The 25,355-nt window shown below is 43.0% G+C and overlaps 1 protein-coding gene across 1 annotated transcript; it reads left to right on the top strand.

Moving 5' to 3' along the window:
• Positions 1–1,413: 1,413 nt before the first annotated feature.
• nvy (nervy) lies at positions 1,414–24,131 on the top strand. Its single transcript, XM_064682054.1, has 6 exons — positions 1,414–1,966; positions 15,464–15,683; positions 20,855–22,290; positions 22,358–22,537; positions 22,734–22,859; positions 22,938–24,131. Exons 1-6 carry the CDS (start codon positions 1,964–1,966, stop codon positions 23,247–23,249), a joined length of 2,277 nt encoding a protein of 758 aa, XP_064538124.1. The 5' UTR covers positions 1,414–1,963; the 3' UTR covers positions 23,250–24,131.
• Positions 24,132–25,355: the final 1,224 nt, after the last annotated feature.

Genomic DNA, 25,355 nt, shown 5'->3' with positions numbered 1-25,355 from the left:
ATATATACATTTTTTATAAAAATAATTATAAATATAATTTATAAAAAAAAAATATCCTTTTGCTCCATAAATTATAATTAATTATTAATTATTAACACATATTAATATATATATACATAACATAACACATATGAAATCGTGTTGTCAGTAAAAATATCAAAGGATATTTTATGATAACATATTAGATATAAATCCGTTATCGTATTTATATTCTAAGACCTAGAAGACAAACGACCTCTAAGTAAACAGTTTTGTTGGAAATCCTTATCCCAAAACTGTCCTCGGGGGCTTGAGTCCACACACATCTTTACAACTTTACACACACACACTCTCCGCTGTGGTCCATTCTTGATTGTAAGCGCATTCCCATGTCGCACATAATCCATCGCAGCTGGAGAAGATGACGAATCCCAAATCCCCTTTACCGAAAACGAAATCGCCTTTAATTTGCTCGCTCATTTCGGGGCTCAGCTTGTGCTCTGCGCTGTGGGCTTACCGCAGGAGAAGGGGTAGGGTATTCAGTGGGTGTGGAGGGGGTGGATTGCGTCTATAGCTTATGTGTTGTGTGTGTGTGTGTGGATCTAAGCATTTGACATGGTGTGAACACGCGCATAAGGCCATTTCAATGGTGTTCAAATGCCCGACAAATGGCGGGGGGTGTTTTGGTGCTGTTCCCGGAGCGAGGCTGTGGTGTGTGTGTGGAGGGGAGGGGGAGCGCTCCATCTGACTTTCATGTGTGGGCGTGCGTGTGTGTGTGTGCACAATTGGTTGGCAATTTATTTAAATATCGGCACGCAGTTGGAAACGCAATGCCAACTGGAATTTCATGCCAAGTGAAACACATTGCAGCGAAAATAAAACGAAACAACAGCAACAACAACAACAACAACTGAGAAATTTCGGCTGCCAAGCAAGCTGCCAAAAAGGAATTTTTCAGCTGCCGCCGGCAGTGGCAGCGCGACAGCAACAGCGACAGCGAAAGAAGCGAAGGAGGGAGGCTGCGACAGCGACAGCGACAGCAACAGCAGCTGATGTTAATAGCCCAGCGGGGCCAAATACCGGCTGCTGCCATGCGAAGCGAAAGAGGAGAAGAAGTGCAGACTGCGACGATGTCTGGGCAGGCAGTTGTTGCTGTTGTTGCTGTTGTTGTTGTTCGCGCGCCTGGCCCTCTGATAAGCCAATGGCATAGGGTTGGGGTTGGCGTGAGTGTGTGTGCGTGTGCATGTGCGTGTGAGCAGCTGAACAGCTGTTTCTGACGCGAACATCAACTGCGCCGGCGCCTTGCAAACTGCAGGCGAACGCAGCCGAGTCAAGACACGAAGCTGCACAGCGACGAAACGAACGACGAAAACGAAACATGTGCCGGACTACCTGAGCAAGTTGAAACTGAAACGTCGCTCACAAACAAATTCAACTTTCAACTGAGCAGACGTCACGCAGCAGCAGCAGCAGCAGCAGCAACAGAAGCAGCAGCAGCAACAGCAGCCGCAGTCGCAGCACACAGAGGCAGCGTTTCTCTCAGTTTCGTCTTGTGTGTGATATTTGGGATTCGGCATTCCATAGCCGCCATTCCCATCGCGTGGCTTCAGTCGTTTGGCATTGGCCCGACATGCCGGTACAAGCGTCGCATCTCCGCATTCGTACTCGTCTACAATTGTTGTTGTTCGCGTCGCGTCAACAACATCAACAAATAAATGGAAAATAAATAATCAGAATATGTGCAAGTAAATTTAGTGTGGCGGCTTGCGATTTGTTCAATATTGGTTGCTAGTCAAATAACGCCCATTGCAGGCGACGCGCGCGCGTTTTTTAGTGGGTGTCAACACCAAATGTATCTCAAAGATACGAAAACAATGCAGCGAATCGTTTAAGTGCAGCACAACAACAATACAAACCAAAGCAGCCAAACGTACATTATAAAATACCAAAAGAAATAATAAGAACATTTAAACGAACAGCCAAAATGGTAAGTCAATGAGCCACATGCAAAGTATCTGAAAGATGCGCATCTGTTTTATGTGTGTCTGTCTGTGTGTGCTGTCTGTGTGTGTGTCCCCTCCTATATACCCGAGCGCAACACATGTTGATTGTCCATGCCGCGATAACGCCAGCTGTCCCAGGCAATACACCCTCGAAATATATCTGGAATCTGGGCAGCTGCGCGGATTGCTCTTTAAAAATATCTCAAATACGACGCATCTGTTTTTTATTTGCGCAAATGTTTGGCCCAAACTCAAAGCTTCATAGTTGGTAATACAAATTTGCCTGTCCGTGTATCTGTGTGTCAGTGTGTGTGACACATTTTTGCATTGCCACAAGAAGAAAAATCCCGCAGCAAATTCGTTTTGTCAGTTTCACGTGCGAAATTATAAATTACGAGTATTTTTCCACCGTCACGTGCTGTGCGTCTGTGTGTGTATGAGTGGGGGGGGGGGGGGTGTGGGTGGGGATAGTTGTATAGTACGCTGGCGGAGCATGTGGATGTGGCTGCCAGCCAATGAGTTTGGACACCGTCTGTTTCTGATGGCCTTGGGCTGGCAATCGGGAAATCTCAACTGCAAATAATTGCAGCTGGCTGCCATTTCAACTGCCGCCTTCTGCTCTAAGCCAAATTTCAAAACTTCTGCTAGCCGAAATTTACCAACAGCTGCAAAATTAGATATAATACATATGTCATATAATTGTTCTTGGCGGAAGTGTGTGTATATTTGTGTGTGACTCGAAGGGCAACAGATTGCTGAACCGTCCTTTTGTCTAATTTATGTTCGCTATGTATCTGTATATTGCCAATAAATCAATAAGTTAGGTTTGGTCTTGAGACATGCCCTGTTAAGGAGTTCCAAAGCCAAAAATGCCAAATCTTCTATCTTCTTCTTATAAATGTAGAAGAGAATCAGATTCAGTTTTCCAAAAAATATCTCATAGATAAGCTAATTGTCTTGTATGCCCCATGAGAACTAATATGAGATGTATACTATATATTACATATATACTATTTTATGGATTTATGTTGGGTTCATATATTAAGCCTTACTCTTTAAATTGAGTATATGTAATAAAATAAAATCAAGGCGCAAGTCAGGTTCGAGCAGAACCGAATCTTGAAGCAGATGTGAATCAAAACCTGAATTCATGTATGTGAAAAACCAGGCTTTCGAGCCCAACCTAAAGGCAGTCATTTGGTTCGAACCGTAACCCAGACCTTTTGTTTGGGCTTAAAGGTCTGCTTTAAACTCAATTGTTCGGTATTCTTCAAATACCAAACCAGGAAGTCAACACATAATCATAACTTTTCCCAAATTCCATTCTATTCTTAGTTCATTTTTTCGCACTAGTATAGAGAACCTGGTTTATTGAGCTTTAACAGCTGAACTAAATACATTATTTCCGCATCCAAAATTCAAAACAGATCCACAAATAAAAATACCCAATCTAAGCGTATATAAAAAAGCTAATAAATATTATATTTCGTAGCAATTAAAAGAATACTTATATTCCGAATTATTGACTAGCTTTTCGCATTTACTTAATGAGTACGATAAGTTATTAGGTAAGTTAACTGGTATTTAAAAGCATAAGTTAAGATCCCACGTGCCAAAGATCTGACAAAAAAAGCGACAGATTGCAGCTGGTCGAATACTTATGTTCAATTTAAGAGCGGCTCCTAAGCAATTCTCCCATCCAGCTCACAGCTGGGCCTGCTGCATGAGCAGCTGCTGCTGCTGCGGCTGCGGCTGCTGCTGCTGCCTGCATGACTCAGTGGCAACTCACCTGGCCCTGCGTTGCACAGCCTGGCCTTGGCTAGGCGGCAGCTGTTGCAGAGCGCCTGCCAAACGATCTGCACTTGTGCAGCACAGCACGGAAGTGTGTGTGTGTGCGTGTGTGTGAGTGTGTGCGGCAACGTGTGCGAGCGAGAGAGCGTGACCAGCGGCTGAACCAGCTGCCGTTTTGCCTTTTTGGCCTGAATCGTCTGCCCGCCGTTGGTTTTTTCGTTTTTTTGCCACCGTCTGTGCGTCTGTCATTGGCACGACGACACCTGTATAAACATTTTAACAGCTTGCCGGGCTCAGTGAGAGCTCTGCTCTGTATACCCTTTGCACGGGTCAGGCAACAATTGCATTAGGTTTGTAACGAGTGTTGGTTTTGCGAGAATTTCATATATGATTTATGGAGCTTAAGGCGTTTTGTGTATTAAATATGCACCTTGTATTTCCATACAACCAAATTGTAACTCCCAAAAGTCCATTAAATGTTTTCGATATTAGCCATCAAGTTCGTAAGAAAGGAAAGTTTAATAAAAAGTAAATCGCACTTCGCTCTGTACATATAAAGAATAAAAAATGTCAAATTTTACTTGGATAAAAAGTTACCTATCTAAAAATATTGTTAAGCTCAACTATTATAAACTAAAAAATATTTTTTGTTATGACATATAATCATTCATTAAAATAAAGTAAATATATAAATTATGTTATAATTGAGCTCTTGCCAATTTTACTAAATTTATATTTGCTTAAAACAGATTTTCAAAAAGTTTTTATCGAAAAATATATAAATACATAAAATATAAATATAATAAAATATAAATATAAATATATATAAATGATATATATAAATAAACGTACAAATGTGCCTGAAATTGAGTAAAGAAATAGTACTTAAAAAATTAAATTACATTAAAAATATAGCTTTTTATGATTTTTATACCCTTGCAGTGGGTATTATTATTTTGTCTCGAAATGTGTAACGCATAGAAGGAGACATCTACTACCCCATAAAGTATATATATTCTTGATCAGTATCAACAGCCAAATCGGTATAGCCATGTCCGTCTGTCTGTTTCTATGCGAACTAGTCTCCTAGTCTTAAAGCTATCTTCATTAAACTTTGCATACATCTCTCTTTCTGTTGAACGCAGTACATATGTCGGAACCGGCTAGATCGGACCACTATATCATATAGCTGCCATAGGAAAGATCGGCCGCAAATGAGGTTCTTGTATGAAAAACCTTTTGTTATTCAAGATATCTTAACCATACTCGACATTAACTAATTTTCCTGTGCTTCTTAGATACGGGCAAGCTGTAAATAGAAAAGGTTCGGTCTGCAAGGGTATTAAATCTTCGGCGTGCCGAAGATAGCTCTTAACTCTTGTTATGATTTAGTTTTATCCAAGAATTAAGATAACTTGGTTATTAATTAAAAAAATGTTAATGTAAATTGAGTTCATTATGGGACACATGAGTCGATCGGCCTGTAAGGGTATTCTCTATGCGGCTTACCAGAAAGGCTTTTGCCATTTGTTCAGCTTGCAGTTCTTTAAACAATGTACAACAGATGGCGCTGTGAGACAAAAGTATGCTAATAAATTAAGTCAATAGCCGGCAACGAAATGATCACAATTAGCCTTGGCTGAAGGAGCGGGCCAATTAGCGGGTTCGATTGAGTTTGTTGTCCCAATAGGGCCACATCAAAGTGGGGTTAAATCAGCGCTGCGAGCCTTGGTTAAACAACAGACAGGCGGCGGCTGGCAATTTTCATATTGTATTACGCTATTGATGGGCAGTTCGTTAGATTGTTGGACTGTTAAATTGGCGTATTGACGGCCTGATTAGCCGGCAGGCACATTCAGTGAATGCACTGAAAATTGACAGCGCCGTGAAAAGGGCAAAGTGATTAAGGTAATAGGCCAGCCAGGTGAAATGCATATGACAAGCGCAGCTGTTGTTGCTGCCGCTGCTTAGCCAAGGGCGCCACATGTGGCATGTGGCGCCACACCAACAAACAACAACGAACAAAAAAAAAAATCCCTGCCCAGCCATCCATCAAGCGCTCAATCAATCATTAGCACTGTAAACCTTGCCCAGCCACCCACAAGCCAAAAGAAAATAACGTTGGCGGCGGCATTTTCACACCTTGGCAATTAAGCGACACGCCCGGCGGCGACGACCGGGGGCGACGCCCATGTGGCTGCCTAGGCGACATTGACTAATGAGACGCCATTTTGTTTGCCGGCTAAACAGCTGAGACAACACAACAAATGGCAATGGCGACCGGAAATAAGTCAATTTACTTATTAGCACAGCGACGACGGCAACGGCAACAGCAACAGCAGCGGCAAAGCCAACAGCCAGCTACCCAGTTTTCAGTTCCTCAAAGCACAAAGCCAAACAAAGCGCCAAAAATGTCACGCACAGCAGAACAACTAACACACCCACACCCCCCCCCCCCCCCACACACACACACACTCGCACGAGTAGTGTATATTTTTGTGTGTGCATCCGCTTAATCGAAAAAGTCAAAAACAAATTTTTCGGGTTTTTACTTTTTTTGGCATGCCCATCCAGAGCCCGAGCCTGCTCCTAGCCACTTGCCGATTGGCCTCTGGTTTTTTTATTTATTTTATTTTTATATTTTTGTGGCTGCAGAATTGTTGTCGCTGCTGCATGTGGCAGCTTATTAAAAAGACGCAGAAACCAACAACGAGCAGCAGCCGCAGCAAAGAAGTCGGCAAAATCCTTTTGAGCCACACACACACAAAAAAATTTCATGGGACCAGTTCAAATTATTTGGTTATGTGTAGAAGAACAATGCAGAGCAAAGTGGCCAGGACAATGGTCAGCCGTCTTATTATATACATATAAACATATGTATATATAGTTCCCTGATGCGGATGACTATAAACTGCATCACTTAAATATCAAGAAATCAGTTTTAAACTGTTTTAATTAATGCTAAAATTGCAGAACTTAAGATGAAATCATATTCAAAATTATTTAGATTGGACACTTCCTCCAGAAATGCCTTTTATTCATTTTATATTCCATGCCTCGCCTTAATATTCAGTTCATAAATCTTTTTTCTTTACATTAAGCAGTAGAAAATATATAAATACATTTTTTTTAGATCTGTTTAGGTTGATTTTTAAAAACCTTTTAAATAAAACTGTAATTTTGATGATCGAATCGACACGGTTAAACCCCCGTTTGTAGCCTTTTTCTAATCTGAGCTTCCCGCACGCCTTAAAAGTACAACAAGCTGGTAAGATCTCAAGTTTTTATATTGTTGAAAACCGGGTGACTCCATGTAAACTAGTAAAAGTGCTCTAGTCGGGAGGACAGACGAACAGAGAGATGGACTTGGCTAGATCGCCTCGACTTTTGGTGCTAAACAACATAAAGTATATTATGCGGTTGGAAATGCTTCTTCCTGCCTGTTACATGCATTTGCACAAAACCATTATACCCCTTTTTATCCATTTTCAATAGGTTGAGAGTAAAACAAGTTTCCTTTAAATACTGAGCTACCCTAGTTTGCCCGACAACTGAACGGCGCGCTTCCAGGCTCGAGTTCTAGACTAGATGATGAGTATTCTGACATTTCCTAGTCTAAAAATCTAAAATATTCCAGAATATTGCAGACATTTTAAATATTTAGTTAGAATAGGCTGGCAACTATTTAGTTATATAATATTATGTATTATTATGTTTTATATTATATTATGTTGTAGAGCTTCAAGCACGGAAGCTCAATCTAAAGTTTTCGAAATTCACATTTATATAAATCAGAGCGTTTAACTTGTATTCCTCAAACAGTTTCATAAAATGGATTGTATATCTTGTCTGTTATATGTTTATCTCCAGTTATACACTTGCTAACCGGAGTGAGAAGATGAAAAAGAAGATGTTGCAGCTGTGAAATGCGTCATGTTGTCCATTTGCTGTCATTCTTTCAACAGATGCAAAGAGCGCTGTACTAAGTGCACATTTCATTCATCTTCTTCATAATGTTGCTGCCACTTTCAACATACTCTTCATTGAGTTAGCCTCCCCTCCTACGCCGCCCACTCAACTAACTGGCAATCCTTTGGCCTCAACTGTCGTCTCTTATGTTTTAAACATTTTCTAAATAGTGAGCGCAAAAAAAAAGAAGAAAAATGAAAACTACAAAAAGAAAAGGCCACGACTAACGGCATGTCCGGCGCAGATACAGCATCGGTGGCCTTATACCCCATATGCCCCTGATACCCTTACCCCTTGTCGGCTCCGTTGCCTTTGCCTTTGCCTTTTCCGCTTCCATTTGCTGGCAAGCGCCCAAATTGTCTGGTTGGGTTTGACGCTGGTGCTGCTGCTGCTGCTGCTGGTTGCTTTGGGCCAAAAACATTTGAATTGAATTTGCAGCAGCAACTGCCTCAATTTCCAGACACAGCGCTGACCTTGTCACACATACACACACATATCCTATGGGCAAAAGGGGCGTCGGCCAACGACAACGTCGCAGCTGCCGCAATATTTCTTGCGCCAGATGAAACGCAGATGATGCCAGGCAACGAGACAACGGACAACGAACAAGGGAGCAACAGCAACAGCAACAGCAGCAACAGCAGCAACAGCAGCAGCAGCAGCAGCGGCAACTGAAAAACTGCGCCCGCCAAGTGGCAACAGCTGCCAGCTTAAGTATATCTGCCCCCCCTCACTCTCTTTCTCCATCTCGTTCATCGCTTGCGTCTTGTAACTTGTCATGGCACAGTTGTTTGAGCTGCAGCTCAAGTGCCGGCAACAGATTTTTGCTGTTACTGCCCCAAGTTGCTGCTGCCGTTGCTGGCATGTGTTGCTGTCGTTGCAGCGACATGCATCGATTTTTGCATGTGCCCCAAATTAAAAAAAAAAAATTAAAATGTTTTTTTTGGCACTATTAGATGGCATAGCATTGCACAGGTGTTACACGCCAGCGGCAGCAACAGCTGCAGCCGCTGCTGTCAGTCGCAATTTTTAATTGAAAACGGCAGCAGCAACAACGCGGCGAACACCGCAGAAACTGTCGTGTGCAGCCCTGGCCACGACATCAACGTCAGCGTCAACGGCACGTGGCAACATGTGTTAAGCCCTGCCGCTGCCCCTGCCCCTGGACTATACCACCCTGCCTGCTTCACGACTGTTGCAGACAACTTGGCTGCACAAGCAATCAACAGCAGCAACAACAACAACAGCAATGGGCAGCAGACATGAGCGGCACGTGCTGCGTGCAGCACACTAACTGAAAACGCTTTTCCAATCAGACAATCACAACAACGGCCAAAAACAGCTGGCAAATCTTCAATTGCCAGCAACGGGGCCTCGTTTCGTTTGGAAATTGCATTTGCAGCAGCAACAACAGCAACAGCAACGGCAGCAACAACAACATGAGCGGCAGCTGCATAATTGAAATGCTGGCAACATGTGGCAAGAGTCGCTTACTGCGGCTGCCCAAATGTTCTAGCTGCAGCTGCAACCGACCCGCCGACTGGCTAGTTAATGGCCAGGCGGGGCATAAAACAGTTCATATCGGAAATAAAACAGACCATAAAGCCGATTAAGCGCGACACTCGCTCAACTGTTTTTCCTGCCGCTGATGCTGCTGTTGCTGCTGTTGCTGCTGCTGTTGTTGCTGTTGCTGCTTTTTTTTGTTGCTGTTGTTGGTCGCTGTGACACGCCATTATCTTATTATGCCTCGCACACACCGAAAGTGCCAGAGGGAAAGGAAGTAAGCAGCAGCAACACACACGTGCGGTGACTAGTGCAAAAATTGTTGCTGCTGTTGTTTTTGTTGCTGCTGTTGCTGGCTGTGTGTTTGTCTGATGTGTAATTTAAAATGACACCGATGCTGCGGCACGTTGCAGTCGCACACACACTCACACACTCACACACACACGTGCAGCAGCAGCCATTCACGAGGGTTACTTAAAAGTTCTTAATATATTTCAAGTCAGGTGCTAAATAATTTAACTTAACAAAAATATATATAAAACTTTAACTGAATCGATAATTTTGGATTTGTGCTTCTTAGCAGCAAATATTTCCAAAAATAACATGTTAGGTATGTATTTATTACAGCGTTAGGGGTATTCAGCGAATATTCCCAAATAATATATAGATTTGAGGGTATCAATTGTTTTAAAAAAGGTTTGCCTTTTGTAAATAACAGGCGAAATAAATGCCAAAACCCTTACTAAACTATTAGTATTATTGATTATATCATAAAGTGTTTCCCAATCTTAGGATTTATTTTGGTATCGAAAGCATAGGAAATGGAAGAGATCGATAAACAAAAGTAATACTTGGATCTATTAGTGTTGAATATATTAATGTTTCCCAGCTTTTTTTAACGAAGTATTGCTAAAGCCAAGCTTAAAGTAATGCATATTTTTGGAGACGAGAAATTATTGCAGTAACTAACTCAATATGTTTTGATATCAAGAATTGTTACATTATGGGTTTTAAATATTGCAATTAGAAACATTATTAAATTTTGTTTACTAAGTTTATTTATTTGTTTGTCTGTACTTAAACATTTTTAAATATATATGAAACAAGTATTGATACCAAGAATTCGAACATTAGGGGCATTCAGTATTAAAAAAAGGTGTTTATATAAAATTTTGTATTAAATATTTTTATGTATAATAAATTTCAACGATTCCCTTTCGAGTAGCACTTTGCAAGGATACAAAATTAGAGAAAAAATATTAGTTTAAAAATCATTAGGGGTATTTATATTATTTTAATTTGGACGGATCCAACAATTTGTATTACAGTGTACAGCTACACAAATAATTGAAATTAAAAAATAAATTAACGTCGAAATAGTTAACATTAGGGGTGTTCCTGGCTATATACCTAATAATTGAAATAAATAATTAATAGGTGTCAAGTAAGGTACCATTAGACGTATTCCTGGTTAATTCACTAGTGACTGAAATTAATGTAGAAGGACTCAAAATTAGGTAACAATAAGGGTATTCAAGGTTATAAAAATAATGATGAAAATGATTATAAAAATACGTAAAATAAGATAACATTAGGGGTATCCTGGTTATCTCACTAATAATTTAAATACATTTAAATAGACGTCAAATAAGGTAACATTAGAGGTATTCCTTGTTAAATCACGAATGATTGAAATTTATATAAAAAGACGTAAAATTAGGTTATATTTGGGGTATTCCTGGTTATATCAATACCAATTGAAATGAATATAAATAGACGTAGAGTCAGATAACATTACGGGTATTACTTGTTACATCACTTACGATTTAAATAAATATGAAATGTGGGTATTCCTGCTTATATCACTAATACTGTAAAACAGACATTAAATTAGCTAACATTAGGGGCATTCCCAGCACTGGAAAATACACATGTGATGGCAGTTTTGAACATTGTATTATTATATCGATAGCATTGATGCAGACAGTTGCGAGCTGAGGGAGCCATCATCAACTTCTCTGGCAGCACAATTCGCTCACATTTGTAGCTTCATGTGTAATGAAGCAGCTGACGCAGCAAGTTGCAAAAAACTTTTCATTGTAAAGCACATACACATGCACAAATCGAAATACGTGCGTACGTGTGTCTGTGTGTGTGTGTGTATTGCACGTACTTTTGTCTGAGTGTGTCTGCTGATGTTACTGCTGCTGCTGCTGCTGCTGTTGCACAGGTGTCGTCGCCAGTAATCTCTTTCAGGCAGCGTTGGCGGCGGGCGCCACTTGTGCATAATGACGCAGTCCGCAGAGCCACATACAAAGCTGGACTGTGTGTGTGTGTGTGTGAACTGGACGCGTCCACGCGGCTGTCATTTGCACACACACACACACACACACACACACACACACACGTAGTGCGAACGTGAACTGGCAGCTTACAGCTAAAGCACATGCAGCTGTGCTGTGATTTCAACCAACGACTCCCAAGCCCAGGCCCAGGCCCAGGCCCGATCCCAAAACCCAGGAACAACAGCCCACACCCACAGCAGCAACAACCCTTCACAGCTGTTGTTGTTGCTGCTGTTGTTATTACAGTTGGCGCGCCTTTTCGTTAACTCTGCCACAGCTCCTGCTCCTGCTCTTGCTGCTGCTGCTGCTATATATGTGTGTGTGTGTGTGAGTGGCGTGTTTTTGTTAGCAAAAGGGATAAAAGTATAAAATGCTTTGGTGTCCAGCCACATGGCTGAGCTACTGCTGCCGCTCCTGCTCCTGCTGCTGCTGCTGCTGCTTTTGGCCTTTTTTACACGAATTAAATGAATGTCGTTGAATTTTTTATGATTTGTGTTGCGCCTAATTGAAAATTATGCGCGAGTTGTTGCTGCTGTTGTTGCTGCTGTTGTTGCTGCTGCTGCTGCTGTTGCTTTTAATTTGTCATTGCTTTGGCAAACGGCTTGCCAAATAGTTGCCACGCCCCGCACACACCGCCGCGGACCTGCTCGACCCGCCTCTTCCCCGACCGCTTAAATAATTACTTTTTCTTTTAGCAATTTCGCCAGCAGCCGTTGCCAGCGCCGGCAGCTGCCTGGCTGCCTGCCTGCCTCTCCGCGCGCCGCCTTGCTCCAAGTTTTGTGGCAAAAGTTCTGCGGGCGACATTTTCCATTTTGCTGAAACTGAAGCTCAAGCTCAGGCGCTTTGAAGTGGCTTGGCCCCCAAGCATAGTGGCAGCGCGGCAGCGGGCGGAGGGTTGGGTCGTATGTGTGTGTGTGGGGGGGGCAACTCAAGTTGAAGCTTTAGCCGCCTGCTGGCGCCGACAGGCGACAGCTGCTTGAGAGACGACGACGACGTCGACGACACGGCTGCTGCTGACATTTGATTCATTCGTCATAGCCTGGTCCTATGCGTTGCCAGCAGCTGCTGCCAGCCAGCAGGCCAGCCAGCCAGCCAGCCAAGCTATTAAGTGAGTCAGGGCCCGCCCATGGCTCCCGCATGCCGCCCACTCACCTGGCGCGCACACAAAACACTTGTTGTTGCCGCCTGTCACGCATGTTTCGTTTTGTTAGTTTCGTGCTGCCCGCCGCCAACAGTCCCTGCTGCTGCCCAGCTACCCGAACAGTTGACAAGTGTTATAGACGCCATATGCCGGCTGAATCTGTCATTAGTTGGCCCCAACCCACCACAGCCCCCCTTCGCAACCAGCCCCCTTTTTTTGTCGGCACTCTGGCAAGCGGCAGCTGCGTGTCAAGTGTTTGTTTTTAATAGAATTTCATTTGCAGCATTTTTAGTAATTTGCCTGATGCGAAACAGCTGTCCGCCAGACTGCGCTCTCTTTCCCTCTCTCTCCCTCTCTCTCTCTCTCTGTGAGATCTCTCTAGCCCCCATCAAGTGTAAATATTGCCAAGTGCGACGATTGACTTTAAGCATTGCGCCAAAAAAAATATATAAGAAAAAAACTGTTTTTACACCTCAGCCAGGCAGACGAGCAGCTGAATTGGCGCTTGGGGGGCTTGTGGGCGAACCCTGGCGGGGGTGGTCGGAGATTGATCGAAAACATGAATGAAAATGAGCAGATTTTTTTCCTTTATGTTATTGTTGTTGTTGTTTCTCGTTCTTTTACGCTTTTGTTTATGCAGCCGCACAAGCTGCACAAACTCCCACAGCTCGTCCAGGTATTTACATATTTTAGTGATAAAAATCAACAAATTTTCCCATGCTCCGACCGGACTGACATGGGCGTACCCGGGCGACCGGACATGAACATGAACAAGTGCGTGCCAAAGGGTTGAATGTGTGTGTGAGTGTCTGCTGAGGGGGAGGGGCAGGGGGATGGGCGAGTGGTTGCTCAAATGGGCGGTAAGTGCCGGTTGAATGTTTGTGCAGCCTGCCTTGTTGAAAGCTGGGCAAATGTTTTTAAATGTGTGTGTGTATGTGTGTGTGTGTGTATGAGGGTGAGTGTGGGGGGGGGGGGGGAAATGCATTGCATGACCGGACAGTCATCAATTGGCGCAATTAAAGTGCTTCACGAGGTGTCTCTGATGAAGCGGTGGCAATACCTATCAAGTATGTTCATAGGTTTTATATAAGGTGTGGAATCTGAAAATGCTGCTTAGATTTTTCCATCGCATTCCAACAATATTTCACTTAAATGTGTATTCCTCTTAATTATCTACTAATTATATGCTCTTAGTTTTTACACTTTGAAATGAAAGCATCTGATTTTCCTAAATATTTCACCATTGTGTTTATATCTGTGGTCTATCTAATCTATCTAATAATAATTTAATTGACTTAGTATTAAAATTAGCTTAAATACGCTAAACATTACAAATATAAATACGTTAGCTCTTTAAATGTGAAAGATATAGATTTAAGAGAGCAGAAGTTGGCGTGATCACAAATTGTATTGGCAACTTAAGAGACTTTCGTTTCTTGCCTACTTCTACTTCTACTCTTAAAGATATAAATATTATTGGAGGCTCAGCCCCCTAGTAAGCGTGGCTCAAATGATCTAACAAATAGGTAACATTCTCTAGAGAAGAACATATTCCAAATCTTAAATCTCCAGCTTCAATATTCAAAATCTCACATCTCTAACTCTAGCTAGCGGCTAGAAAAATGCAGTTCATATACACGAATAGATTCATTTCATTTTGTTCAACGAGTATAAAAATCGTATTAAAAGCATTGTTAATACTTCAGCCAAGAAGAAAGTGAAAAATATGTTCTCAGTTTATGAGGGAAGCTTAATTTTAGAATATTGCGTTTTCCGAAACTCAATTATCAAACTTAATGATTATAATAAATGTCGAAAATGTTTTTAATTTACTGAGTTTGGAATTATTTTGAGTTGGCTTGGAGCTGGACAATACTTATACTTGATTTAAGTAAATAATTCTTGATTTGATGTCAGTTTTTTTTTTAATCTTAAAGTTAAGTCCATCATTTTAAATGAAACCTAAATAACTTATATGATCGCGGAGTTAATAAAATGATTGCATAAAATAATGCCTAAATACTCAATAAACAATTTTACAGCAATTAGTAAAGTAATTTCCGTAAAATCGATATTTCGCCCAGACAATGAAAAGCCTGAACAAATTAAATGATAAATCAACAATACACGAACTAAGCTGTGTTTGAGTATGAATAAAAAAGGACCCCAAAATCTATTTCACTTGTTTAAATACACATGAATGGATTATTTTTATAGCTACACATAGTTGCCATTCGGAATTAATTCCGACAACATTACCAATTCCAATTGTTAGCAGCAAACTGGTGATTGGGGTCTGCCAAATAATATTGCATGCACTGCTGGTAAAGCCCCAAGCGTGGCTACAGCTGCCCCTAATGAGGCTCGGTCCCAGGCCCCACACATACACCCTAACACACACACATACACACACAATCCTCTAGCGAGTGGCGGTGGCCGAGAAGGTCCTTGGGTTCGGTGCGCCCAATTTGCATGTCAGGGAACAATTTAATCAAATTGAAATCAAATAATTTGAAATCATAATGTGAGAACTTTGTCACTTGATGTTTTCGTTGACGCATGGGAACCTGTACAGGTTTGCGCTTGTTTATAATTACAAATTGTGTGTAGGGGGGCTTTCAATTGTTGTCATTGTTGTTGCCCCCAACAACAACAACAACAACAACAACAGCAACAACAACAAAGTAGAACAGAGTGTTTAAATTTCTTAACTAATTTGCGACTATTTCCAGATGGCGCTCGATGGCAAAGCGATAATTAAGGAGGAGATTACCGACAAGGACGCATATGACGCAGCCGCGGCGGCAGCAGCAGCAGCAGCGGCAGCGGTCGCAGTGGCCACATCAACAGCTGCCTCATCCGCGTCATCGACAGCGGGCTCATCAGCAGCAGCAGCAGCGGCGGCAGCCAACACAGCAGCAACTGCGGCTGCAATTAGTCGACGGCTTAAAGGTAAGTGGCACGTGGAAAACACATGAGCCGGGTGCGAATCCAGGGGGAGGAATATGTGATTGTGAATGGGAATGTGAATGTGCCTGTGGAATCGGCTGCGTAGACATTAAGGCGTTTAATTGGGACTTGCGAGTTGGGTTTGGGAGCACAAGTGCAGCCAAGCGACAGGCACAACGATTGATGGTGTGAATGGCAGCAGCTGCGTGTGTGCGTATGAGAGAGTGTGGGGTTATTTGGCTGTTTATGTTGTGGCACGGCACAAACAATTAGCAACAACGACGTAGGGCACGAGTTGCAAGCCAGTTAAGTGAACAAGATTTTTGTGATATGCGATTTTTATGAGTAAATGTTTCCTTTGGGTTTTTATACATATTACTTTATGCTCTTACACTATTTAATTAAATTGAAATACATTTTTTATACTTTGCTAACATTTGGTAAACCTTGTACAAATCTAAACTTTTTGGGATGCTTTGCTAATATTCTTTATTATTTAATTCTGGTTTTGGCGACCTTTTCATTTTTCTTTATTTATTTAGCTTGCTTGAGACTATTTACTATCATATATATTATGTTATATTATTATACATCAACTATCATATCTGGTTCTATTAAAAGGCGAATTGGCTGCAATATAGTCGAAGATTTGGTTGTTTCACTAATTATAAAGCTAGTTGAAATGCGCCATCTATTATTTCTATTCTATATCCAAGTAAATGTTTTTAACAGCGTTAATGTGTATCAATATCACGAGGCGACCGTCCTATCAAGATTGCTTTAAATTCTAATATGCTCTCAAGTTATTGCAGAATTTGCAAGTAAAATTTACAATCAATTTTATAAAAGTATAAAAAGTGATATACTATTTTAACTACCCTAAAAATATATAAATCAATAAATATAAAAATAAAAAACGACTTTGTTATAAAAATGAATTATTTTGAAACGCATTTCCGTGAAATATTCACGAATCTGAAATTCAGAACAGTGTCAATAATTATATGCATATTCATTAAACTCTTCTGCAGCTATGCAGCAGCACAATAAGCTGTATATGCAAAACAAAATTGTCATTAAATAGTAAATAGTTGTTGAGTAAAAATTAATTAAATACAATCATTGTTTTTAAGATGCACTACAACTTGCACCCAATAATATCAGCTGGAAAAAACTGGCACTCACTATATGCAGGCAAATTGAATAAGTTGCGGAATGTTATTCACAGATTTTTTGAGCGCTTGGCAGCTGCCCTCAAGTGCAACAACTCATTTTGTCGGCTTCAACCACTCGCTGGGACCGCAGCTCACAGTAAAATTTTGTGTGTGTGCACACAGGATGGCCACAAGGTTTTGCCATTTTCCACTTTTTGTTCCCTTTTGGACGTTAGCCCGAAAAAATAACAGCCGCTGTTGGCGTTCCCAGCAGCAAAAGCAGCAAAAGCGGCAGAAGCAGCAACAAGAGCCCGCATCTGGGCAAAAAGCATAGCCCGCTTTTAGGGGCTGCTCTATTGTGTGCTTTGCTTTGATTGCCGCTGCCGCTGCTGTTGTTGTTGTCGTTTTAGTTGTTGTGGTTGTGCGTACCTGTGTCACTTGCTGCGCCAATTCCCAGGCCAATGATGTGTGCGTGTGTGCTCTGCATTTAAGGCGCTTAAATTCTATGGAAGCCTGCTCTCTAATTAGCATTCAAAACTGAAGCTCTTAAAAAAAAAAAAGTTTTGTTTAACAAATGTTTGCTGTGTGTTGCAGAGACGCCCACAACAGCAACAGCAGCAGCAACAGCAACAGCAACTTCATTATTGCCGCCTGCTGATGATGATAATCACAAACAGCGCATGATGAATATTTGCCAAAATGATTGTTTTCCCAAATGACTATGCCAGCAACAACAACAACAACAACAACAACAGCAACACACACTAAACTTGCCAACGTTTCGTTTTGTGCGCTCGACTGCAATCTATGGGACGCAGCTGTGCAAATTCTGTTGCCCGCACACACACACACATCAACATACAAACACACACACACACACATAGACTGCCACTGGCCCATGCTGCGTATACGTAACCTTAAATCGATGGCTGCTGCTGCTGCTGCTGCTGTTGAAGCTCACTCATGATGCTGATGTTGCGCCAGCCGTTGAGGCTCCCACAATGCCGCATTGCCACGCCCCCGAAAAGCCCCGTCCCCCCCAACAGCCAAGCCCCTGCCACGTACATACACAGAGAAAATTGCCAACATTATGTTTTAGAAAATATGTGAATTGTCAACACAAAATTTTCGTAAATAGTTTTTCGTGGCCGAAACATTTTTCGTGCACAGTCACAGCTGGTCAGCTGCCTGACCGACCGACCAACCGCCCGACCGACCGACCGCCCAGCCCTTGGGGCACAACTTTGGGTCAGTTGCGGTTTTGTGGCCCTAACAAACTTTTAAGCCTCAGCCAACTGCAATATTTTACAATTGTACACAGCCAGTTAGATAGAAGAGATACTCTCGGCTCAGTTGGACAGATACATAGCTAACATGGAGCGTGGGCGACACTTGCTTCTTTTTGTTTTGCCTTTATTTATACTCTTTTATTTTTTGCTTTTTGCATAGCAGCCAATTACAGGGCCCGGCGGCGGCATCATGTGATCCATCATTGTCTATGTTTGGCGTTTGATAAGCCGCCGCCAACGCAGTTGAGTGATGCCTCCAACTCGCCGGCTCACTCTCTAGTGTAGGTGTGTGTATGTGTGTGCGAGGGGTGTGTGTGTGTGTGCTTGTGTCCCTTCGATTGGCGTGCCTGAATGGCTGTGAAAACACAGCCAGTTGCAGCTGTATCCACAATCATTATCACAAAAGCAAACTGTGCAGCAGCCACAGCAGCAGCAGCATCGACTGGCGGCTGCGTCGTCATCGTCATCGTCAGCGGCAGCAATAGCAGCAGCAGTGGCAACATTTGCACCCACACACCCACACACTCACACACATAAACAATTTCCATTAGCTTGCGCAAACAAAGTTTGTGTGTGTTTGGTCGCCAATGCGAAACAGGCGACAAAACATTTGCAAACTGAATTTCAATTTGAAAATTTACAAGTTAGCGCTAGAGAGGGAAAGATAGAGCGAGAACAGAAACTGATAATGAAAGAGAGAGATAGAGATAGAGAGAGGGAGAGAGAGAGAGAGATAGGGATAGCAAACATTCATTTGTGCTCAGAGAATAACATTTTGCTCTTTAATCAAGTGAAAGCAGCCTTGAAGTGATTGCAATATGAAATTAATTACGTTTGTGTAGAAAATAACTTGAATCAAGTTTTGTTTATCTTTTAAATGAGCTCATTTCAAGAACGAATTAACATAATTCCACTATACGATCGCCAAGTTTTAAATAATTGCTTCTTTCGCTTTGCAATACAACTAATAAATTCTCCAGCTAAATAAATATTGGCCTTGTCAGAAGAATAATTTGTTCGTGTTCTCCCAAATCAATCAATTTCTTCTATTCGTGGAATTACCTACTTATACATAACTATTAACTTATATAAAAGTCAACATATACTCCAAAAATAATAATATAACAATCTACTTATCTATTATGTTATTTATTTATATGTACATCTAAGTATACTCTAAAAATAATAACTTATATATGTTTAATCATTTTTCAAACTATCTTGTTTACTTTGTATTTTAAACAAATGCATATTTAACTTATTTGTTTAATACGTCAAAGAATCTACTATTTGTTTACAGAACGCAGAGTATTTTCGAGTAAACATCACTCATGTTTGTCGTTTTAGTAGTTTGTTAATAAAACTAACAAATATTTGTTTTCAAAAGGTTTCAAGCTTTAAAAATTGCAAATGAAAAAAAAAATTGAGCTTGATTATATAATATTAAGTATACGTTGGTTGATTAATGGGTTGTACTTTCTTGTTTAAATAAATTTATCAATTTGAATAGTCACACTTCCGGATCTAGTTAGCTGGAAGTGCAGCATTGCATCGATGTTAAAGTTGACTTTAATCAGGACTAGATACGAGCTTTCCTCTCTTCTGGAACTGGTATTTCTGGTAGTTTTTTATGAACTTTCAGATATTTGCTTACATATTTTCAAATTGTTAGGTATTATTAAACATTTTTTCGCATAACTTAAAGTTTTTTAACCTCTAACCTCTCTTCTGGAAGCACTTATAGAGTACATTATATAGCTGTCACAAACACTATCGATACAACACACAGTTATTGTATGAAGTAAGTGTTTTTTTTTTAATGTATCTTGATTAACTTTATGTTCCTTACATATAAGCATAATATTCGATGTCATGAAAATAATAAGCACATGGTTAATATATTGTAAATGTGGATAACTGTCTTTTCTTGCTGAAATATCCTTATTCGAAACAATCAAAGCTAACTTAAAATTCGAAAATATTCTTGAAGCAATTCTCTAGCCGAGCAAAAACACATCCTTTTAAATTTGTCGCCTGTCAGTGACTGCTATTCCACTCCAGCCCAAGCCCTGCCCATCCTCCACACAGGCCCTCGTCAGCATCAAGTCGAGGCTCGTCCATCTGCGCGCTGCGGCTTTGGCGTTAAGCTTTTCATTTTTGAGCTACAGTGGAGTGCGGCGCTTTGGCAGCCGGATCAGGGCTAGGGCACGTTGCACACAGTCGGCCAGCATGGCACCCATGCACTCATGCCCCAAGGCCCATGCCCCATGTCCCATGCCCCATAATATGCCCTTACCCTGGGCCAGCAATTAGTGCGTGGCGCTTGATTTGCTTGCTTGGCTGGGCTTTTGGGTGCTTGTTGCCTGTTGCCTGGCAAATGGCAACCAAAAATGTTTGCTAATTTATTTCCCATGTTCAAACAAATTTGTTAATGCTGTTGCAGCGCCCCCTGGCGTTGGGAGCAGACAAGTGCTGTAGCTTGTTTGTGGTCAACAGAAATACATACATAGTTGTGGCATGGCCGATGTTGCAGCTTCCGAGCTGCAGCGTCGTCTACAAGAGCTTCTAATGCATTTGTAATGCGCTTCGCCTGCACATCCTGTGTGTCTACACGTGTGTGTGTGTGTGTGTGTGTGGATGTGGGTGTGCGTACTTGTGCCTTGTTTCTCTTCGTTGTTTATTGTGAACTAACTAACGAGCTGGCTGCTTCCTTCTTCCTTTTAACCAACAGCCAACAGCAGCAGTAGCAGCAGCAACAGCAGCAGCAGCAACGGCGACAAGAGCTCCACCACCTCCTCCTCGGCCGGCAGCAGCAGCAGCAAAGACATGTCCATCTCCGCCAGCAACACAGTCAGCAGCCAGCACACGCCTAATGGCAGTCGAGAGCGGGAGCGCGAGCGTGAAAGGGAACGTGAACGTGAGCGTGAACGTGAACGGGAACGTGAACGAGATCGTCTCTGCCGCACGCCGCCGGACTCACCGCCGGAGCTGGCACGCAATCTGACAGCTGCACCACGCTCACCGCACTCACCGCCACACCAGCTGCATCATCACCAGCGACCACAGCGCAATGCGAGCACCTCGCCCGTGGTCAATGGCGGCAGCGCCAGTTCAGCCACATCCCCAACGCCTGGCTCACAGCATGCCGCCTCCCTGGCCGCAGCTGCGGCAGCTGCAGCCGCTGCCGCTGCGCATGTCGAGCAAGCGCGTCTGCTATCCAAGCTGCGAAAGTTCCTCGGCGCCCTGGTGCAATTCTCACAGGAACTCGGCCAGCCGGAGGTGAGCGAACGGGTGCGCGCATTGATCCTATCGCTGTGCAGCAGCACCATATCCCTCGAGGAGTTCCGGCTGGCATTGCAGGAGGCCATCAACCTGCCGCTGCGTCCGTATGTAATGCCCCTGCTAAAGAACAGTGTAGCGCTGATGCAGCGCGAGATTTTGGCGCTGGCACGCGCAACCAACCAATCGGCACTGCAGTACGTGACCAGCAATGAGCAGGCCGTGATGGAGCTGACGCCACATGGCGTGGCCAGTGCCGAGTTTGCGGACATATTCGTACAGCTGGAGGCGCCACAGCCGGCGGCATCCAATGGCAATGGGGTTGCGCTGTTCAAGCGCCGCTCCTCGGACTCCATGATGGAGCATGGCGCACACAATGGTCTGCAGGAGTGGGGCGACTACATGCCCAATGCCGGCCAGCCATATGCGCCGCCCAGCAAACGCCTGGCCATGCATCCGGCGCCCACGCACTCGGTGCTCGCTTTTGACTACAGCGCTGCGGCCGCCGCCGGCGAAGTGGCCGGCGTTGCTGCAGGTTTTATGCAGCGCGACGATCGCGATTTGCGCCTGGGAGAGTCGGGCCAGGCTGCCGGCCGGCATGCACTGCCCCAGGTGGCACGCGGTGGCAATGCCCCGGCAGCTGGGGCAGCAGGTGCACCCGGCGGCGAGGAGGAGTGGAAGAACATACACACTATGCTTAACTGCATCTCGGCCATGGTGGACAAGACCAAACGGGCCATCACCATACTGCAACAGCGCGGCATTGAGCCGCAGCACGGCAACAACAGCAGCCAGGAGCTGACGCCCGCCGCCATGGCCGAACTGCGCCGCCAGACCGAGGAGAAGGTGGCCGAGTTCAAGCGGAACGCCGAGGATGCTGTCACCCAGGTGGGTTAGCCACACGCCAATCTATTCCAAGCGTGCCTTACAATCCTTAACTTTCGTTTTGTCGCAGGTCAAGCGCCAGGCTGTCATCGAAATCCAACGCGCGGTAGTGGCCGCAGAGACGCGTGCCGCGGAGATCATGACCCAGGAGCGACTGCGCATGGAAAAGTTCTTCATGGAGATGAGCCGTCATTCCAGTGGTGAGCGCGATCTGGACAACAAATCGCCATCCATAACCAGCGCACAGAATGTAAGTACAAAATTCATCTCTATGACTCCAAATAAACAGATAAAAACCCTCGAATAACAACCTTAACAATTCAAGCCCAGAGGTCCGTCTCAGAATAAGATAGCTAAGAGAATTTAAGAAATTAGTTTGATTTTTTTAATTTCAACACCTTTATTCACTTGCTTGCCTAATCGTTATATTTTCGAATCTATTTAAGGGCAACAATTTGCAGCAGCAATGCTGGAACTGCGGTCGCAAGGCCACCGAAACCTGCTCCGGCTGCAACATGGCCCGCTATTGCAGCGCCTCGTGTCAGTACAGGGACTGGGATAGCCATCATCAGGTGGGTGTAGGCCAGCACTTTGCAGCAGCCGCAACTTGCCACTAATACCACGGCCAATTTTCGTTGTTACATTCGCAGGTTTGCGGCAACTCAAGGGCCACCGAGATGAGCGCCAAGCATTTGCATTCGGCCAGCGCCAGCGGCCTGCGCAGCGCCATGGCCACCCGATCACCACCCACGCCCACAACAGCAGCAGCAGCGGCAGCGGCGGCAGCTGCTGCCTCCGCACATCTACAGGCGGCTGCCGTTGCTGGCGTGCGGGAAGCGGCTGCGGCAGGTGGCACTGGCGGCGCTGGGGTCGTTGGGGGCGTTGGCGTCGCTGGCGGCGGCTCCGCTGTCACTGCTGGCACGCCCAGTGCGCTGGTGCCCAACGGACTGGGCTCCAAATGACGCATTCGCATGATGAAACCCAAGAAGAAATACTTGTGCTAGTCAAATTAATGAAAAGCGTTCTGGCTCGAATACGAATACTAAAAACCCACATATAATTATGGAGTTCAACTAAAGTAAACCTTAACCAAAAACAAAATGAAGAGAAATTGTCAGCATTATCCAAATAGTTTTCTAAATGCACACATAAAATATACTTCAAGTAAACGAGATAGAAATGTAATTTGAAACTTAACTTTTTGCATTTCATTCGAAATCAAGTAAAATAAAAAATGACAGAAAAAAAAATAAATAATAATGAGTTAAGCGCGTGAAAGCTTGATTTAATAGATTTTCTTTTCTAGTGCTTAAACTTTTTCATTAAATGTTTAAGGACAAGAAAGGTTCCAATAAAAGTTTCCACGCTCCAAACTCATTAATTTATTAATTTTTTAAACTTGTGTGAGCACTTTAAAATAGCTAAAAAAAAAAAAAACAACAAAACAATACATATAAATATTTGCACCATATTAAAGTTTATCGAATTAAACGTAAAAAACTATATTAAAGGCAACTCTTAATAAATATAAATTTAAAAAAAAAAGAAAAGAAAAGAAAAGCTGTAAGTAGTACTTAGGACCCAATCCAAAAAGCAGAGAAAGCGAATACTTAAACTGAACATAGTAGTTTTTATTATTATACCTATAATATATTATAATTATTATTATTATTATATTATTATTGCTATCATTATGGCTAATTTATTGATTATATATGTATGTATTTAATTTATTAATTAGTATTTATTGTATTTCTAAAAAAACAAAACAAAACATATTTAACTGTACTGCAAATGAAAACCAAAAGCATAAGTAAATGTTACAACCACAAAAAAAGGCTAAAAAGAAACCCAAGAAATAAAGTGTTTTAAACCAAAAAGTTCGAGTGCATTCGATGCGATTCAATACGATTCATTTCTCAAGCTGAGCGGCAGCCTAAAAGCAGGCAACGCAAAACTGCACCAGCCATGATTTGCGCATTAGTGTGTGTGGGCAGTGTATGTGTGTGCGGGTGTGTGTGTGCTACAAAACCACAAACTACTGTGATGAAATTTCAATTATCGTCACTCAGCTGCGCCATGTGCAAGTGTGTGTGTGCGTGTGTGTGTGTGCGAGCGTGTGTGTGTGTTTGGCACACCTGCTGCTGTCGCATTGCAAGCAAGCAAAAGCTCGTTAGTGCCTCGCCTCGCCTCGCCTGGGGGCGTGCACAGCATTTGTTGCACACACACACACGCACATGGCTTGTGGCTGCCATATACACTCACACACGCACGCATACACATTTTTAGACACTTCAGGATCAGCTTGCCTTAACTTTACTTTTGTCTGCAACTGCTGTGCGCTTTTTTGCAACCCTTCACTGGACGACAAGCACACGAGGTTTCGAGGTTTGGGTTGGGCCAGCAGCACGGCCACACAATTATGATGAGGAGGATGATGATGCCGCTGACGATGATGATGATGATGATGTTGATGATGGCATTTTGCTACCTGAGTGATTTTCTAAAGCCAGGCAACGGCCTCAGAACGACAGGCGGGCGCATATTCAAATAGCTGCACGTCCAGCCAACAGCAACTGGCAGCAGCTTCCTGGTGCCTGCTTCTGGCCAGCATATGCTGACGTTTTGTTTGTTCTTGACTGTAAAACTCCCACAGACTCACAACCTCCCTCCCCCCCTCAATTTGTGCACGCCCGTGCTTACTGCCCGTTCGTTAGCTTCTATTTAACATGCAGTTATCGTTTGTTATCGCCAGCAGCCACAGCTCAGCCAGCCGCAGACACGGACATGTTGTCAACGGCAATAACAGTAGCTCGCTTCAAAGAAAAGAGACGACTTTCAAAGGATGCCTGACAGTTGTACACCCTGTATTACTCGAATATGTATCTATATACAGTAAGGTTTTTGATTTATTTTTATTTTTCATTCGCATTAATTGGTCTTTTTGGAAATTTAATTCATCTGAAATATAATCTAGCTCCTTGTGTTGACTATTTTCCAAAATAATGTCCCGTACTTCACTATAAGAATGAATGGATTTTTTACGAATTGCACCCTAGATTGATAAA

This window comes from Drosophila montana, unplaced genomic scaffold, assembly GCF_035044405.1.
Source record: "Drosophila montana isolate Dmon_TW-CO22-7 unplaced genomic scaffold, ASM3504440v1 contig_2438_1, whole genome shotgun sequence".
Taxonomy (NCBI): Eukaryota; Metazoa; Arthropoda; class Insecta; order Diptera; family Drosophilidae; genus Drosophila; species Drosophila montana.
Note: the sequence above shows the minus strand (reverse complement) of the source record. Positions and strands in the feature narration are given on the sequence as shown.